Source organism: Bos mutus, chromosome 18 (genome assembly GCF_027580195.1).
Source record: "Bos mutus isolate GX-2022 chromosome 18, NWIPB_WYAK_1.1, whole genome shotgun sequence".
Taxonomy (NCBI): domain Eukaryota; kingdom Metazoa; phylum Chordata; class Mammalia; order Artiodactyla; family Bovidae; genus Bos; species Bos mutus.
Genome location: NC_091634.1, coordinates 53,025,434 through 53,044,756, shown reverse-complemented (window position 1 = coordinate 53,044,756; position 19,323 = coordinate 53,025,434). Strand labels below are relative to the sequence as shown.

Below are 19,323 nucleotides of genomic sequence, written 5' to 3'. Positions count from 1 at the left end.
ATATTTAAATATCATTTGCCACACGATTTTCATAGAAACTACTATACGAAGTTTGAGGTGCTTACTTTTGGTACTAACTCAGATGCTTACTTTTAGTTATAGCCCTATAACACCCATCTAGCCTTTTCTTATCTCTCTTTCAATAAGAGGAAGCTTTACACCCACCTAAGTTTCCAGCTCAAATTTTATAACATCATTGGTCTCAATGTTTATTTTTATGTTTTCCTATTTTTTATGAGAAGCCACACGAGTAGTGTATTTAAAATAATGACACAGGTTCCTTTTTTGCAGCCGTTTATTTAATTTAAAAGGTGAGTTACAGATAGGCCAGAAATCCTCACAGTATTGTTCCAGTGATTGAAATTCGGGACATACTGTGTGGGGCGTGAGTTCCAGAAGTAGACCCACTAATAAAAACAAATGGCCTTTGAAAGAACATTGACTAAGATTCTCCATAATGCCAGACATAGTTTGGATGTTGAGATCGTTCTTCCTTCCTTTTCAATTGTGAATGCGAGGACCACACAGTTCGCCGTGAGAAGAGTCACTTTCGTATCCAGCAAAAGTTCGGTGGGTTAGTGACCAAGCAAGTAATCTCCTCACTTGGCAGGTTAAGAAAGGGAATACACAGCACTGCTGCTGCTGCTGCTAAGTCGCTTCAGTCGTGTCCAACTCTGTGCGACCCCATAGACGGCAGCCCACCAGGCTTCCCGTCCCTGGGATTCTCCAGGCAAGAACACTGGAGTGGGTTGCCATTTCCTTCTCCAATGCATGAAAGTGAAAAGTGAAAGTGAAGTCGCTAAGTCGTGTCCGACTCTTCGAGACCCCATGGACTGCAGCCTACCAGGCTCCTCTGTCCATGGGATTCTCCAGGGAAGAGTTCTGGAGTGGGGTGCCATTGCCTTCTCCACACAGCACTGAAGTATATATAAATCAAGACTGACATTGTGAATAGAATGATTCAGAAGATGGGATTAAATAGCTTAATGATAGTTATTGTGAATCACAATGTCAGCTTTAGTATAATTCTAATGATGTACTTGCTAACTCTAATGAGGTTTGATAGAATAAAATTAACAATGTCCAAACAGCTGTATGCTTTCACAACAAAGGAGCCATATCTCAGAGCAGACTGATACATCTTCTCTGTGGGGGATTTTAGTCAATTGATTTGTTTTTTCTCTTTTAGGATATATTTAAATTTGCAAGAACTTCTCCTGTCCCAAGACAAAAGAGGTCCATTGTGGTATCTCCCATTTTAATTCCAGAGAATCAGAGACAACCTTTCCCAAGAGATGTTGGCAAGGTAAGTCAGACAAAGACAAATGCCAAAGCATGTTTTTATTATGAGATGAGCATACACGAGGCAAACTGACTCTGGCTTAACAACCAGGAGGAATTGGCCTCAGTTCCTCTATAGTCAGAGGCCAAAGGGTTTTGCCAAGAAAAGAATGTCAAAAGGTCATGAAAAAGGGATTTTTTTTTAAAAAGTAACACCTTTGAATGTCATGATTTGAAGATCAACATGGTAGATAAAGATGCAATAGTTGTGACATGAGGGTGTCATTGGTTAAGAAATAGACTCACTGCTTTTGTGTACAATGTCCAGGCCATGAGCCAGATAAGTCCCCTTAGTATAGCAGTATGATGATATGTGTCATTTTATTTGGATCCTAGTTTTCAAATGTGTAGGTCCAGGAACACCCTTGGGGCAACTCTCTAAAAACAAAATCACATCAAAGCAATTAAACCACACTAACCAGATCTAGCAAGCACCACTGAATGAATCAGAGCAACCACTTTTCCATGAAGAAATATTTACTGCTAAATAGGCAGAAATACTGATGTTGCCTGGTCAACACACCCTCTCCCCTCAGGAAAACCGACACGGAGAATCGAATTTTAACCAGTTCATGTTTTTCAGGGACCTTGGAATTGGAACAGTGGTGGTTAGTCGAGTGGATGATCTGAGTGGCTGGTGCTATTGGATTGTTTATCTATTTGTTGAAAAAAAGTGATATGGAGGTGGGAAAGAAGGAGGTGTATCTGAGAAGATATGTCTGGTTGGCTGCAATGTAGTAAGCAAGGAGACGAGTCATACATGTTGAAGTCAGAGAAGCTGGCCTGGCACGTGGGCCTTGGAGATTATGCTCACGAGTAGGGTTTTCATTGTGCCTGCAGCTGGAAACCACTGGAAGCTCTCCTAGATATGCGTGCATCTGTATGTTTGATCCCTCTGGCTGCCTTGTACGGAATGATCTGTGGGAGCAGGATGTAGGGAGGAGTGGACACAAAGAAACGTAGGGAGGAGTGGACACAAAGAAACAGCCAAGAAGAAGGTTTTATAGTGACCTACGCAAGAAGTTGGGGTGACTTGAATTATTAGAAATCTATTTCTATTGTAAACTAGAAGCATGAATAATTCAATATCCTGATAATAACCATGCTTATGATTTGAACTATCACTGTGCCAAATATTTCTTTAAGCAAAATCTTGCCAGGTTTCCAGGATATGATGCAAAGGGAAGCAGAGCCGTTGCAAGCGGAGAGTGATAGGGCTGGTGAGCGCTGACCCTCTGGGCAGCACAAGCTTCTGTGGTGGCCTTTGTGAGATTTCCCTGAAGCCAAGGGGCCAGAGTCCTCAAATCTTCAAGTTTCTGCCCCCAGAAAGTTTGAGACACAAGTTTCACCTTCGTTCTGTAGGTTTTCTTCATGTACACTTAGTATTTTCAGCCCGTGCTGTGGCGGGATGGGAGAGCAGGCACGTCGAGCGAGCAGCCAGGTGCTGCTGGTGCTTCTGGGCCGTAGCTCTTGAAGGCTAAACCAGTCCTGCTTCAAGAGCTGTGGACCGCAACTCAGCATCACCTGGCCACTTGCTCAACGTGCATTTTCTCCATCCCGCCACAGCACCATGGAACCGGAAACTCTTGGGATGGAGCCAGAAACCTGTTTTTTTTCTTGCCTTCCAAGTGATTCAGTTATGCACACTCAGGTTTATAGAGGTCCAGTCTAAAACCCTTTCTCCTCCTCTGCCTACCACTATACTGTAATACTTTCAGTAGTGGGATTTCAGTTAGTTTATTATAGCATTAAGTAGTTTACAAGGTGGATTTTCACATCTCAGTTGTCTGAAAACGTGGTTGTTCTGGCACAATTATTACTAACACCACCTATCCCCTTAAACCTGTCCAGCTTTAGACAATAAATTTTTTGTGGCCATCCTAAAGCTTCAACCCCATACATTAATCCTTCTGAGTATATTTAGGGAGTTTTCACAAGACCCTTTCTTTGAGATCAATAAGTATGTAGCTAAGGACATTCTTCTGCATGGTTTCTTACTTATTACAGCCTCAAAACACTATTTGTTTTTCTAGCCACAGACGTCTCTCCTCAGCCCCTATGTTTCTGCCCACGTGGGCTTTCAACCTGGATTCTCTACAAACAACAGCTTTTCCAAGTGCCGTAGTCTAGGAACACCGTAATGGTGTGAAAGCCTCCCAAACCTCCAGATGGCTTTTACACAATAACTGCACTGCCTTGCAAAAATTATGTGTTTGTCCACGCTTCTTAGGCCTTTGAAAGAACGTATTTTTCTCTGTGTCTGCTTGTTTTTATTCATTCCTCTTAGTCTTTTCTTTGTATCTTGTATCATATCCTAATCAGTTCCACCAACAGCTGATGAGCAAGGCTCTGTCGAACTGTGGGAGGGTGTGGGAGTCTTCACAAATACTGGGCAGGCTGGGAGAAGGGGAAGGAGACGGGAGAGGCTAGGCTCTGGCCTCCACACATCACCGCTCCCATCTACCCAAACTCTGCAAGTCAGGCAGCTCTAACTTTATAAATACAATATATCAGATTTTAGTGTAGAATGCCATATGAAGAAGAGATTCTGTGGGCATAAAGTATAAAGACAGTTGTCTTACTCTGGGTTCCCTCAGACAAGAATTCAAATGCAAGTCTTTTCTGTACCAGTAATACTGGTAATAACCTCCCAGGTGGCTCAACGGTAAGAGAATCCACCTGCCAAGCAGGAAACATGGGTTTGATCCCTGGATTGGGAAGATCCCCTGGAGAAATACATGGCGACCCACCCTGGTATTCTTGCCTGGGAAATCCCATGGACAGAGGACCTGGCAGGCTACCATCCTTGGGGTTGCAGAAGTTGGACGCGACTTAGCGACTAAACAGCAACAACGGCAGCAATACAGATAAGGGAGTGCAGGAGTGAAGCGGGTGAGGGAAGGCGGGCGATTGAGAGCAGCCCATGGAGAGGCCTGTTTGCCTCTATGGTGGACTGGACTGTAGTCCCATGGAGAAAGGCTAGGAAACCATGTCAAGCACACTCTCAGGGTCATCCTGGCTGTGAGGGAGGCAGCTGGGTATTTATATACCAACCCTATCAGTCTGGTTGAGGGCTGCTCCCAGAGGTGTAAATCCCTCAGCACCTCCGCTGTGCCCTGTGCCCTGCGCCAATGGGCTTCTGAAACCTGGAGGAGAGCCTTTAGGCATCGCAGCAGCTGGAAGTCCGCTGGCGTGCACTGAAGAGGTGGGGTCCAAGGTGCCGTCCAAGGGACGAGGACTGGGCACTGATGAATTCTGCTCCATCACTGAACTTGCCGTAAACGCTTCTGCTTTGCAGGCTAGGTTTTCTCTGTCTTTGTCTCGTCCCCTGATTCCAGCTCATTTCTCAACTAACTTTCTTATGCCCCATGCCTCTGAAGCCACTGCACTTGCCCCTCTCCACTAATGAGTACTTGCTACATACCAGGAGTTAAAACCTCTAAAATTCAACCCAATTCATATCAACAGGTCTATATTCCACATCTGCTATTTACAAGGCACTGTGCACAAGGCTGCTAATGTAATGGCAAATGAAACAGAGTCCTTGATCTCACAGGATTAGAGATGAGTAGAAAAAAGTCATCACAAATTCTTTGTCACAGTAGAGTGTAATCACTTTTCATCTATTGTGTTGAATTTTCATTAAAAAAAAAAACAAAAACAAAAACATGAGGGTCATCCTCCAAGGTGCCAAACGAGGCTCTGAATATGCTGTGACCTGTCTGAGATTCAGTCACTTCAGTCACTCAGTCGTGTCCGACTCTGTGCGACCCCATGGACTGCAGCATGTCAGGCTTCCCTGTCCATCACCAACTCCTGGAGCTTGCTCATTTGGCACCCTGAAGGATGACCTGTCCACAGTCACACACTTAATGGCAGAGGCAGGCTCTGTGCCAGCTCTTGGACATTTCACAGTCTATGCTCTTAACCAGTGAGCTCACGGCTACTCAGTGCAATCATACCCTTGCTGAGAATTACTTTCTTTAAAATATCATTAAAACTAACCTTAATTCCTTGAAATGTACCAGAAAATGAGATGATTAGAGGGCTGGGTCAATAGATAGATATACGACAAAGCAAGTAGAGGGAAATGTTAACGGTGGACTCCAGGCGAGGAGCACAGTTGATCACTGCGAACGTCTTTCAACTTTCTATGTGTTTGGAAATGTCATACTATAGTGTTGGGAAACATTAAGTTTAACTAAATATAAATTATTACAAAAGGAACAAGAGCTGGCATATTGACACAAAAGTACTGGTGTTACAATTCAAGAGAATGAATGGAGACCAAAGAGATGTCTCTCTGCTTTCTTTTTTGTCATATTTTAATCACGGTCTGAATTTCTTTAAAGAAATTTTCTTTAAAAAATTTCTTTAAAGGGTAATAATGAAAGTAAGGTGCTGCAGCAAATTAGCCCCCTGTGGCAGATTTTTCACAGCTGGAGGCTGGGCCATGTAGCATTGTATTTACAGAAAGGGTATGCAGGCAGCTGTAAGTATTAGGCAAAGTTTTGAAATATGCACGTTTTTATCTACCTGCCAAATCATTAATTAGTTGATAATTTAGCTAAATTATTAAAATGTGGGGGCTTATTTTCCATCATAACTCCCAATGTTTGTGGGAAAACAAGGGTGAAAATCCTGGTTGTGAATATACTTTCTCAAGCCTGTGAGTCCCTTCCCATTTTTGAAGTCTAGACAGCAAGGGGAATCTGAGAGTATATGTCCTGGAGAGAAATATGTAGTTCCCAACATATGCTTTTTTTCCCTCCCCCTTTATTGTGTGACTGTTTCAAAATTTGGGCCATAAATAAGTTCTCAGTTTTACCAATTTTCCCTGATAAATATTTGATTGCGTCTCTAGAGATTTTTGAGTTCTTGGGCCCGATTGATTGAGAGCAGGGGACTTTAAATCTGCGAGGCAGCAAGGAGTTCTTTGGGAGACGTATTTTATTCTGCTTTATATTAAGTTTGAAAGACAAGTCATTTATGAAATGCTTATTAGAGATTCTACTTTCATCACAAACCCTTTTCATCAAAACCAATGAAAGTACATTTTACTGAAAATCCTTTTTTTATATCCCCTATAAATTGGTAGAATGGGCCTTTAGAAGGACATCTTTAACCCATGATGGAAGAAATATGTAATGGGACCATGTGCTCTTCGTAAAGGGAATCAACATAGATCATTAGACCAAATGATGAAAACCACTCAACCAGGACCCTGCTTTGATTGTGTCATGAATGTTTAAGTCACACATGAGGACAATTTACAGCAGCTCCTAAATATTTCTCATAGTTCTGGATGTGTGGTTGGTTAGCAGTCCCCCCACATCCAGGTACTCTCTTATGCCCACCTGTGCAAAAAGGTGCCAAGGAGTCTTACAGTCTTGGAATTGAATTTGTTTCACTCAATTTAATAGTCTTTGCAGCACTTTGAGAACTCATGGGTGTCAAGTTGCATCCCTAGCAGTTGGACCAGAATGCTGATAATTAGACCTGTCTTCATTGAGCCCTGCTCCAGCTCATCTTCTTACTAACATGTAGATTTAGGATGTTTTGCTCCATCCCATGGCCTGATTTGTTTTATATAATCACCACCCGCCTTTTAAAATCCATCATTTCACATCTTTTATTCAAGTCTAACTAATATCTCATCTTAGAAATTTACATCTGTTTAATTTCCCCATTTTAAAACAAGTAGCAGTTTTATTCAGTAACTAAAAGTTTTTATTGATTTTTGTATCAGTTCAATTCAGTCGCTCAGTTGTGTCCAACTCTTTGCGACCCCATGGACTGCAGCACACCAGGCTTCCCTGTCCATCAACTCCCAAAGATTACTCAAACTCGTGTCCATCAATTTGGTGATGCCATCCAACCATCTCATCCTCTGTTGTCCCCTTCCCCTCCCACCTTCAATCTTTCCCAGCATCAGGGTCTTTTCAAATGAGTCAGTTCTTCACATTAGGTGGCCAAAGTATTGAAGTTTCAGTTTCATCATCAGTCCTTTCAATGAATATTCAAGACTGATTTCCTTTAGGATTGACTGGTTGGATCTCCTTGCAGTCCAAGGGACTCTCAAGAGTCTTCTCCAACACCACAGTTCAAAGGCATTAATCCTTCGGCAGTCAGCTTTCTTTATAGTCCAACTCTCACATCCATACATGACTACAGGAAAAACCATAGCTTTAACTAGACAGACCTTTGTTGGCAAAGTAATATCTCTGCTTTTTAATATGCTTTCTTAGGTTGGTCATAGCTTTTCTTCCAAGGAGCAAGCATCTTTTAATTTCATGGCTGCAGTCACCATCTGTAGTGATTTTGGAGTCCAAAAAAATAAAGTCTGTCACTGTTTCCATTGTTTCCCCATCTATTCCCATGAAGTGATGGGACCAGATGCCACGATCTTAGTTTTCTGAATGTTGAGTTTTAAGCCAACTTTTTCACTCTCCTCTTTCACTTTCATCAAGAGTCTTTAGTTTTTCTTCACTTTCTGCCATAAGGGTGGTGTCATCTGCATATCTAAAGTTATTGATGTTTCTCCCGGCAATCTTGATTCCAGCTTGGCTTCATCCAGCCTGGCATTTTGTATGATATACTCTGCATGTAAGTTAAATACGCTGGGTACAATATACAGCCTTGACATACTCCTTTCCCGATTTGGAACCAGTCTGTTGTTCCATGTCCAATTCTAACTGTTGCTTCTTGACCCGTTTACAGATTTCTCAGGAGGCAGATTTCTCAGAGATGGTAATCCCATCTCTTTAAGAATTTTCCATATTTTGGTGTGGTCCACACACTCAAAGGCTTTGGTGTAGTCAATAAAGCAGACATTTTTCTGGAACTCTCTTGCTTTTTCTATGATCCAGCAGATGTTGGCAATTTGATCTCTGGTTCCTCTGCCTTTTCTAAATCCATTTTGAATATCTGGAAGTTCATGGTTCATGTACTGTTGAAGCCTGGCTTGGAGAATTTTGAGCATTACTTTGCCAGGATATGAGATGAGTGCAATTTTGTGGTAGTTTGAGCATTCCTTGGCATTTTCTTTCTTTGGGATTGGAATGAAAACACCTTTTCCAGTCCTGTGGCCACTGCTGAGTTTTCCAAATTTGCTGGCATATTGAGGGCAGCACTTTCACAGCATTATCTTTTAGGATTTGAAATAGCTCAACTGGAATTCCATCACCTCTGCTAGCTTTGTTGTATAGGAGAGAAATTTTAATATTGGTGATATGTTTTAATTATAATTTAAGTGATCATAGCTGGTTTCTTGTTAGAAAGGAGTTAACAGAGCATTATATAGCCAGTCTGTATGTTTCCAACAAATTTTAATTTTCCACAGTGGCAGAGAAGCCAGCAGATAAATTGCTTGGCAGTCAACCATTATGTCAGGTCATATAAGCATCCTTTAATATTGGCAATGCCCAAAGCCTCAGTGCTGAAAATTTCTTGGTGAGATGAGCTGCAGAAGTGATTTCTATATTCAGCGACCCCAGTTGTACATACCTCTTTCCAATTTCCAGGACTGAACTCTTCTCACTTCCTGGGACACACCTTCTTCATCCTCACTCTGCATGGCCACCCCATTTACACTCTAAGGCAGCACATCGAGTGGAACACTTTCTCCATTGCAGAACGTCCTACGTCTACTCTGGCAGCGTGACAGCATCTAACTGCAGGTGTTGAGCACTTGCAATGGGGCTGCTGCTGCAATTGATGAACTTTTATACTTCATTAAATTTTAACATATTTATTTATCTATATATCCACTTACTAATTTATTTTTGGCTGTACCATAAGGCATGCGGGATCTTAGCTCCCTCATGATGGATCAGACCTGTGCCCCCTGTATTGGGAGCACAGAGTCTTAACCACTGGCCTTCCAGGGAAGTTCCAAAATATAATTAATTTTATTTTGAACTTAAAAACTACTACTTGATCCAATTATTGCAACAACTTCTCATGTGAATGCAACTTTTCAACTGTAATTCCTTTTTTTTTTTTTTAATAAAGTATAGCAGGAGACACAAGAGACATGGATTTGATCCCTGGGTCAGAAGATCCCCTGGAGTAGGAAATGGCAACCCACTCCAGTATTCTTGCCTGGAAAATTCCATGGAGAGAGGAGCCTGGTAGTCTCCAGTTCATAGTGTTGCAAAGAGTCAGACCGACTGAGCACGCACGTACAGATACACACAAAATTGATTTATTAAAACAATACAGTGTTAGTTTCACTGCAGTACTCTTGCCTGGAAAATCTCATGGACAGAGGAGCCTGGTAGGCTGCAGTCCATGGGGTGCTAAGGGTCGGACACGACTGAGCGACTTCACTTTCACTTTCACTTCCATACATTGGAAAAGGAAATGGCAACCCATTCCAGTGTTCTTGCCTGGAGAATCCCAGGGACGGGGGAGCCTGGTGGGCTGCCGTCTATGGGGTCGCACAGAGTCGGACACGACTGAAGCGACTTAGCAGCAGCAGTGTTAGTTTCAGGGGTATACCAAAGTGATTCAGTTACATGTACATATTTTTTCAGATTATTTTCCATTATAGGTGATTATAAGATACTGAATCTATCTTGTAAATTTTAATCTAGATACAGATAAAGTATTTTGTTGAAAATATGTCTAAATTGAAATATAAGTATAGAACGTTAAAACAGTACACACACACACGAAAGAGTGGAAAGTATCTCATTAATAATCCTTATATAGATGTCATATTGCAATAAAATTATTTTGGATATATTAGTATAATTAAAATTAACCTCAAATGTTTTTTTTCTTTATTGTTTTAATGTGTCTACCAGAAAATTTTAACTTATTTATATGGTTCATGTTATATTTCTGTTGGGCAATGCTGGGCTAAAGCCTATTTTTGATACAGTCTCCTCCATGGAAGTTTGTCTTTGATCTCCTTTACACATTTGTTTATACCTCTTAGATGACACAACACATTTTGGGCAGCAGTGTAATTTCTTTTGTATTTTTTTTTATCTTCACATTAACTGTAATTTACCAAGAATAGTGAGTGATCTATTAACACATAGTAGGGACTCAAATATTCTTTGACTTGAATTCAAGCCAGGTCTATGGCTGGTTGACTAAGGTATTCACTGGTTACTAATTTAAGTGATCATAGCTGGTTTGTTGTTAGAAAGGACTTAACAGAGCATTATATGATCAGTCTGTATGTTTCCAACAAATTTTAATTTTCCACAGTGGCAGAGAGGCTACCAGATAAATTGCTTGGCAGTCAACCATTATGTCTGGTCATATAAGCATCCTTAGCAGATTGTGATAGATTTGATGCTGATTGATTTTGTGTGAGTGTGTGTGTGTGTGTTTGTGTGTTTGTGTGTGTGTAGAAAGAGAAAGAGTAAAAGGGAGTAGGAGAGAGAAAGAGGGGGAAAGAGTGAGCAAAGATAGTGCCTGTATTTCTGCATCTGCTTATATATGCAATGATATTTTAAATCTACTCAAAAACTCAAAACTTCTGATCACAACTGAACAGAGTTAATTCTAATTTATTTTGACTAAGTCTAATAAAAGCTTATATTCACTATTAACAAGTGTTGCCCTCTTTCTGCAAAGTTTAATTAATGGTAAAACATAATTGAGTTGTTTTGGTTCTTCGCCAAATACATATATATGCAAAAATCCCCTCCATGATATACATCCAGCAAATAAAGGCATCTTAGTCTGTAGAGGAAGCAATATTTTTAGCCCTGAGTTTATCACCCTTTCAGTTCTCAATGTGAAAGGGTCCCAGGGCTTTATTGTTATGCACATTTGGCCTCAGACTGAATTTATATTTAATTATTTGTGAACATTAAAGGATCTGGCATTTCAGCTTAAATTATCACCCTAGAGGTAGGAGAGTTGAGGAATTTTCAAATTCAGCTAGAAATCTTTAACATCATTTGAGTGTCAGGATCTAAGCCAAGCATGACTATCCTTGTTGTCCAGGGCAGGCCTTATAACAACCATTTCTCGGATGGGGAAATTGAAATTGAGAGCAATTAAGTTACTTGCTCAAGGTAACACAGGTAAAAGAGCGACAGTTCTGGAATAGGACTCGTAAATGATTTCTGCACAGTGACATAAGTGAATGTTTCATTTTCATGGGTCTTTGCATTTGTATATATGCTCACATGCAGAAACCACGCATATTCTCAGAAACCAATATTATGTCCCCATTGTGCCACTGAAGAAATGGAGGCCGAGCACTGTGCAAGACAGTCTACCTGTGGTACAGACTGAGTCATTGTGTAAGTTGAGCTCCTGCAGCATTGCCGTCTGCCGTGCACTAGAGCTCCAGATGAATTTCAAAGTAGCACACGGAATAGGGGGAGGAGGAGGCCTTTGGAGGCAGAGGGCACATACGAGCCAGGGGTCAGCCAAAGATTAGAAGCATTGCTCCCCTTTCCCCATTATCCTGCAGAGAGTGATGCCAGGACTGGTCAGACAGCTGAGCACATCAGAGAGGTTTGCCAGGAGATGTGCTCTGCTCCTATAGCTCTCCCTTCTTAGTTGGCCAGTGGACAGGTAATCAGACTTCCGGGGGTATCTGGCAGCCTGAGTGCAGGTACCCAGATTATAGAAGTCATCTAAGATTCCAGATTCCCACACCTGATGCCTGGGGCAGAGGTATACTGGTAAACTGGCTCTTGGGGCGCTGCTGCTGCTGCTAAGTCGCTTCAGTCGTGTCCGACTCTGTGAGACCCCGTAGACGGCAGCCCACCAGGCTCCCCCGTCCCTGGGATTCTCCAGGCAAGGAGTGGGTTGCCGTTTCCTTCTCCAAAGCATGAAAGTGAAAAGTGAAAGTGAAGTTGCTCAGTCGTGTCCGACTCTCAGCGACCCCATGGACTGCAGCCCACAAAGCTCCTCCATCCATGGGAGTTTCCAGGCAAGAGTACTGGAGTGGGGTGCTGGCTCTTGGGGTGAGGGAGCACTAACTTCTATGACTTGTATGTAGTGTTTGCTACTTTCTCTGGTGTAAATACCCCCGCAGTGGCCAATGGCAAGCTGCCAACTTGCAAAATTATTGCATATTTGACATTTAACACTTGGCTTTCATGAAGCAGTAAGAGCTGGCTCCAGCATAGCAGTGACCTTGGGGCCCATAGAATGTGACCTTGGATGGGGTCAGGGTGCCTGGCCCCTGGGAAGTAGTGCTGGTGTGGAACCTCCAGTTGGGGAAGTGGTGTGCCCATTCACCGCAGGCTTTAGCTTGTTTCTTGTCCAGAGTGGGCACCAGGGGTCATTTTTGGACAGCTCTGCTCCTTTCAGGGCATGAAATAATTTGTGCAAGGTCCCACAGCCAGTGAAAAGTGGTCTCAGACCTTGAATCTATGCTCTTTGAGCTCCTCCATGCTTCTCCTTTGCACAAAAATTCCAAATCAGTTTCCCAAAGCTGACAAATCCTGTGACAGTTGTGCCAGTTCTACCTGGAAAAGGAGAAAGGCAGAGATAAAATTCTCTGTGAAGTGCAGAGAAATGAGGCTAACCTCACAGACATTTATTTGATCTGCGTGTTTGCACACTGAGTCGAAGCCAGAGGTCATGTCTTAGTAGACCACGTGTTGACAAGCAGAAAACAACTCCCTTCTCTGTAAGGAAAGTTACTTTCTCACTTCAGACTACACGTTTTTTTTTTGGTCAGTATCTCTGCTGACAACCCCATTCAAAGGGATCCGAGAGGAACAAAGTGGAAGCAGGAAGGGCCAACTTTGGTGTAATTAAGAGATTATCACTGCTCGTTTTTCTCAGCCCCAAGACCACAGCGGACTCAGTCAATAAGGGCTGTATAGGAGCAGGCCCAGGGCACCATGGGGAACGGATTGGCGCTTTCATGATCAGCCCTCCAGTCCCAGCTGGGACGAAGATAGAGGCAGAAATGTATGGAGACAGAAAGAGGCCAACAGATAGATTTCTGAACGTGGTGGGGGATGAATGTAAAACCCACATCTATTTCCTTTTCTATCTTGAAACTAACACTCATTCCAAATTGAGTTATGGGAGAGAGACTTCACTGTGGGGCTGGATCCCTGGGAACAGTGCCTTTCCGGCAGGCATCTGGGTTTGTCCTGCTTGTGTAGGCAGTAGTGGGGAGATGGTGGACATGAGACCCTTTACTGCAAGGTGATCTCCATCTGTGAGTCTTTCATTTGAGACACTAGCATTTCCTGTTGTCTTGGGTGATTTTGATCATGACATGAAGAAAAGCCTCAGTTTAGGCCTCTTGGGCAGGCAAATATTCATCCTGTGCTGAACAACTGGGCCTCACTCATTCATTCACTCAGAAATGTCTATCGAGCAAGTATGTGTTCAGCATTGCACTGGCTGCTGCCCGTATATTCCCCCTCAAAGAACATCCATCCCAGAGGAAGTACAGACCGATGACCAGGCAGATAAGCACCATGATAGAGAACCATGGGAGTGAGGAGACAATGAGGAGATCAGATTTGCCAAGAGGATTCCTGACTGATGTGTACCAGTAGGCAAGGAGATGGAAGGAGAGAGAATCTTCCAGGCAGTGGCAAAAGCATGATCCAATGTCTGAAGGCAAGAGAGAGGGTAGTATGTCAAGAGAGCCTAGAATAACTGAATATGGCTGTGTGACAAGGACAACACCTCAGATGTAAAATTAGAGAGATAATTAATGGCTGGAAATCAAGAAACTATAAAAACTCCAGGGAATCTGCACCTTCTTCTACAGTGACAGAAGTATAGACAGGGGAATGGAATGGTGTGACCAGATTTGTGTTTTAGGAAGATTAGTCTGGTTTCAGTGGGTCATACCTGAGGGCTGAGAAAACCAGGAGCAGGAGAGACCCAGATGGAAGCTGTGACAAGAGCCGGGTGGGCAATGATTGCTGCCTGAGCAGGGGACAGCAGGTGGACTGGAGAGAAGTCTCAGGCTCAGCAGTGCCTATGGGGAGACGAGGTGGCATTGGCGGGAAGCTGTGTGGCAGGGACGAAGGAAGCAGAGGAAAATCCTTCTGAGCCAGGAGCATTATGCCTCCGGAGGGTGCTGAGGAAAGCCACCTGGGTGTTGGGTGTATCTGTGGGTCAGGAGACCTTTTGTGAAACTGAAGGGACTATTTTCTCCCGCCTTGACAAAGTTTCCTGTTTACTGAAGCAGCTGTGCTCTCCTTCGAAACAAGAGACCATGCATCCCAGAGGAAGCTCTGCATGCTATATAGGCAGAGGGGGCCATGCAGACCGGATGGAGGAGCTCTCTTTCAGGGACTGGGTTGGTTTTGCACCAGCAACAGGCTTGAGGGAACAAACTCTCAGAAGTCTCTTGCTGTGTCTTTCCCAGTTTGAACACAAACCCTGCCGGATCCATGCCTAGGGATTTTAGTTTAGCCCTTCCTTGCTGTGGATTTAAAATCTTTTATTTATCTATTTTTTTCCTGGCGGCTCAGAAATGCATAACAGCTGTATTCACTGTTGGCCTTCTAGCCTCAAATTCATTCCAAATACAAATTTTCTTAGTAATTTCTTCTTTGAATGCTGATGTTTGTGCGTTAGTATACATAATTCACAGGCTTCGTGTTGTTCAATTTTTGGCTGATTTATTTGACAACTTGAAATTCCTCACAAGTGGTGCTTTTATTTTGTTATTTGCATCTGGAAATCATTCCTAAAATCCCATAGAATAAATTTGTCTTTTCTTTTTTTAGGGACTTTTCCCCTTATTATAAGAATAATAGATGTTCATTATAAAAACTTTAAAGAAAAAGCATGTATTTAATAACACAAAAGTCTCCCTAGTTTCCCCCACTTGAGATAACAGTTCTTGACATCCCAGGACTGTGCTTCTTATCCTTTGAAGTACACACGGATTTGTGAAAATGCACATTCCTGAGCCTCATCTTCAGAGATCTGGAGTTGCCGAGTCTGGAATGGAGCCTAAGAGTTGCCATCCTAGCCAGCACCTTGGTTCTGCTGACGCCCCCAGGTCTGGGGCCCACACTGCAAGACGCTCTGTCCTAAACGTGCACTAACCACCCACACGTGACCCTCTGGCACTTGCCAGTGTCTCAGAAACATCTGGCATATCCCCAGATGCCTTTCTTCAGCATCATATGGAAAGGCTGTGTGGCATGACATGCTGCTGGAATGGCCATGCTTGAGTTTCAGGGCTTCTTAACATGGGCACTACAGACCCAAAGGGGTTCACAAAGAGATCGACTGCACTTGTAATCCAGTGTATCTTTTTTTTTCTTTTGACACTTGAAGTATTTTTCTGAGTAGGATGCCACAAGGTTTACCAACTGCCAGAGGAGTCTGACAAAAATAGTTAAAAACCTCTTCTGCTCTCCCCAGTGAATGGCGTTTAGTTGTTTCCCTCTACTAGCTCCCAGCTGTAAATTATACTGCCCTGAGCATCACCATTTATAAACCTTTACATGAATATGTATGTACGTAAGCATCTATATGTGTACATACGTGTATACATGTATTATATGTGACAACAATGGTTACCCTGTATGAAACTTCAGCCTCCACACAAACAGTCAAAACTGATCTAGCAGCACATTTCAGGAAAGCAAGCTGACTTTCTCCAGCCCCGGATAGGCTTAAATGCACTGTGTCCCTGTTCTGGTGGTTTTTTGTCCATTTCCACTTCAGCTCTGCTTCCATCTGGTGCCACCAGCTTCCCCTCTCCACCCGTCTCATACTCTCTAGGTCTAGACCATCTCTGTTCTCAGCGCTGTGCAGCTGCCATCCGGGGAAATACACCCTCAACCCTGTTGAGGGGTAAACAATGCAGCTCATTGGATATATGCACTCCATGCATTCTTGGAAATGTGAAAGAACAAGGCCTGCAGCCTTCTAGTTCCGTGTGTGTTTCCTCCAACATTAAAAAGAGCCTCATTTCTGTTGTTTTCTTCCCACCTGAGAAGGGCACTGGTTCAGTCCTGTGTGTACTCCATCACTAATTCTCCCAACAGCCATGCCAAGAAGGTGTTTTCATGGTCATTATAGAGGAGGAAAAGCGTCACTGGTACATTTCTCTGAAGCAGTAGAGTGGTAAAGCTGAGATTTTTCGAAATTTTCTCTTGAAGATGCAATAGTGAAAAACCACAACCATCCAGGAGCTCAGTGATTCTTTTTACAGACTGAATACACCCATGAGGTCAGCACTCAGATCATCCCTCTCCCCAGAGCCCGCTCCATGTCACCTTCCAGCACTAACTCCACATCCCCCGAGTGTCATCAACCCTGACCTCTATCACCATGTTAGTTTGGCCATTCTGGACATAACATAAAGGGGATCATGCAACACACACCTTGTATTTGGCTCCTTAAAATGTGTTGCTCAGCGTTAAGTTGGTGCGATCTGTCTGTAGTGTTTGGCACACATGTAGGATCATGTTACAGTGGTTCCATCTCTGAATACACCACATTCTGTCCTTCCTGGTTTTAAGAACAATTGAGATCATTTCAGTTTTTGCCCATTATTAGTAGTATTGAAGTAACATTCTGGAGAGTATCTTTGAGTGAACATACTAATATATACGCATTTCTGTTGGGTATATACCTAGCCATTGAATTAATGGCTCACTTTTAGTAGATTCTGCCGAACAGTTGCCTCAGTGGATTGTATAGAAGGTGAAAATTAAGTCCATTATTCTGACTCCACAATAGGTTATGCAAGCAGGGTGGATGGTATAGTTTTTTGTTTGTTTTTTTTTGTAAAGAAAATATATCCATTTAGTTTCCCACTCAGGAGTGACGACTGTCAGTACCAGCCAGGGTAGGGGCCTGTCCTTTGGCTCACACTGGAACGTGCCTTCACAGTCACGTACTCATGGAGTTTCCGGTTCTCCACCCATATTTGGTCCTCAGGACACTGGTCCACGTCCAGGATTCTGGTGTCCATTCAAAGGAAGCAGACTCTGATGAGCTTCCTCTCTCCCACCCCCAAGACCCTGAGAATGAGGCAGTCGTTTATTCCTGAAAAGGTGGTGATTGTCATCATGGCTTTCCAAACTGAATTCTGTTAAGCTCTGCAAGACTGAGGGGTATGGATGGATCATATGCTCCCTATGTTCAATGGCTTCCTTCTGCTGTGTATTTTTCTGTGTGCTTTTTATACTTTTCTTATCTCCTTCTCCACTTCAAGACTCTCTCAGCTGCCACTCATCCTTGCTGTCCCTCTCTCTGCTTTTAACAAGATTAGCTAGTCCTTGGAATGTGCTGCTTTGAAACTGCTGTGGGCTGGGAAGCTAGGATCCAGGCATGGCCCAATCCTGTGACTCAGAAAAATGGAGTGAGACAGACCTGCGTTTGGTTTCTGTTCTGTTGGTGACCAGCTGCTTGACTCTTAGTCACTTAAACCCTCTGAGTTCTGTTTCTTCTTATATGAGACAAGGCTGGTAACACCTTCCATCCATTTTGGGGAAGGATAAAATGAAATCACCTACTTGATCATGGTGAGCATATGGCAAGTGCTTGGCCAACAAGCCCCTCCTTTTTTTTTGTCTCCCTTCCTGGCCAAAATCAGCCTACAGAGGTTCTGAGTGTGAAGATTTCTTCCATGAGGAAGTGAGCTAGGCTTTTACTTATTTGGATATTGATGGTGTCTTTTTTTTTTTTTCCTGTAGTTCATATCCTTTTAAAGACTCAAAATTACCACATAAGTGAACATAATTTAATCAACATGATACTTTATTTATAAATGATGCTGACTTGATTAGGCATTGTCCTGGCAGAATATAAGAAAAATTAAGGCAGCAGTCTAACCTATCCATCTGCCATTTTCTATGTTCTAGTTGAGGCGATAGGAACATATGATGAGCAATAAATTCAGACGTAGGCACCGTGAGCTCTCCACCCAGAACATCACAGGCACATCATGATGTTCTGACTGAATAAATATCTATTCCCTGCAGTTGTTACATCGCATCACTTATACTATGCCTGGATCCTAGCAAAGGAAAAATAAAAGGCAAAAAGAGAGACACCCAGACCATCTATTTGTCTATTTTTCCATGAAAAATTGCACAAGATACCTGCTGTCAGAATGAGTTCACTTCCCACAAGCAGAAGGCTCCATCCATTCAGGTGTCTGTTTCAAGAGCAGCATCCTCTTTTGCAAAATGTTGGTAGAAATGGCCCTCTCCCCCAGTAACAGCAGCTAGGGAGCTTGCTCCCCCTGTGCTGTGCAGGGTAGGTAGTGGACATGGAGGAGCCCCCACAGTGCCTGGAGAACAGTGGCAGGAACATGATTCCGTTCTATTCTGACTTCACAACGTTTGCAACCCAGGTGGCCTGGTCACAAACGGAGTGGCCACAGATGGTTCTCCCTGAGTGAGTGAGTGAATGTCACTCAGTCATATCCAACTCTGCAACCCCATGGACTATAGAGCCCATGGAATTCTCCAGGCCAGAATACTGGAGTGGGCAGCCTTTCCTTTCTCCAGGGGATCTTCCCAACCCAGGAATGAACTGGGGTCTCCTTCATTGCGGGTGGATTCTTTACCAACTGAACTATCAGGGAAGCTGATATGAGCACGGGGACATTATATTCAATTTTTGGTCTCTATCTGTATGTTGCTCATCTGATTTATGTATTTGTCCACGTGAAGGGAGACACAGCACCAAGCAGCAGGATTCATTACAGTGAGAGGCTGTGTGTCCCGGTGCCACGAGCTGCCATGCTGCCTTGTTCCCTAACAAGCTCAGAGCAGGGTTGACACCAACCCCATGTGGGCTACCAGTCGCTGGCCTCAGCAGCAGTAGCATTTGGTTTGATATTTACTATTTGAAACCCAACACTTATGACTCTGCCAAGCTTAATGAAAAGAAGACAGTCACTATCAGAGAGGGTACGCAATTTTGAAGACCAGAGCTTTGGAAAGTCACAGTGCTGGGAGCATTCCTGGTATGTCATGGATGATGTTGTCATTATAGGCAGCAACAATGCAGTCATTATTTCTGAGCTGGCTTAATTGTTCAACAGAC

General features: G+C 43.1%; 1 protein-coding gene across 2 annotated transcripts in view; it reads left to right on the top strand.

The window, feature by feature from the left end:
• Window positions 1–19,323, top strand: part of CDH13 (cadherin 13) — a 1,011,871-nt gene that overhangs the window by 457,248 nt on the left and 535,300 nt on the right. For both annotated transcript variants that reach the window (XM_070388650.1, XM_070388651.1), the window contains one exon: window positions 1,190–1,306. In XM_070388650.1, the coding sequence (XP_070244751.1) occupies window positions 1,190–1,306 (117 nt within the window). The remainder of the gene's footprint in view (window positions 1–1,189; window positions 1,307–19,323) is intronic.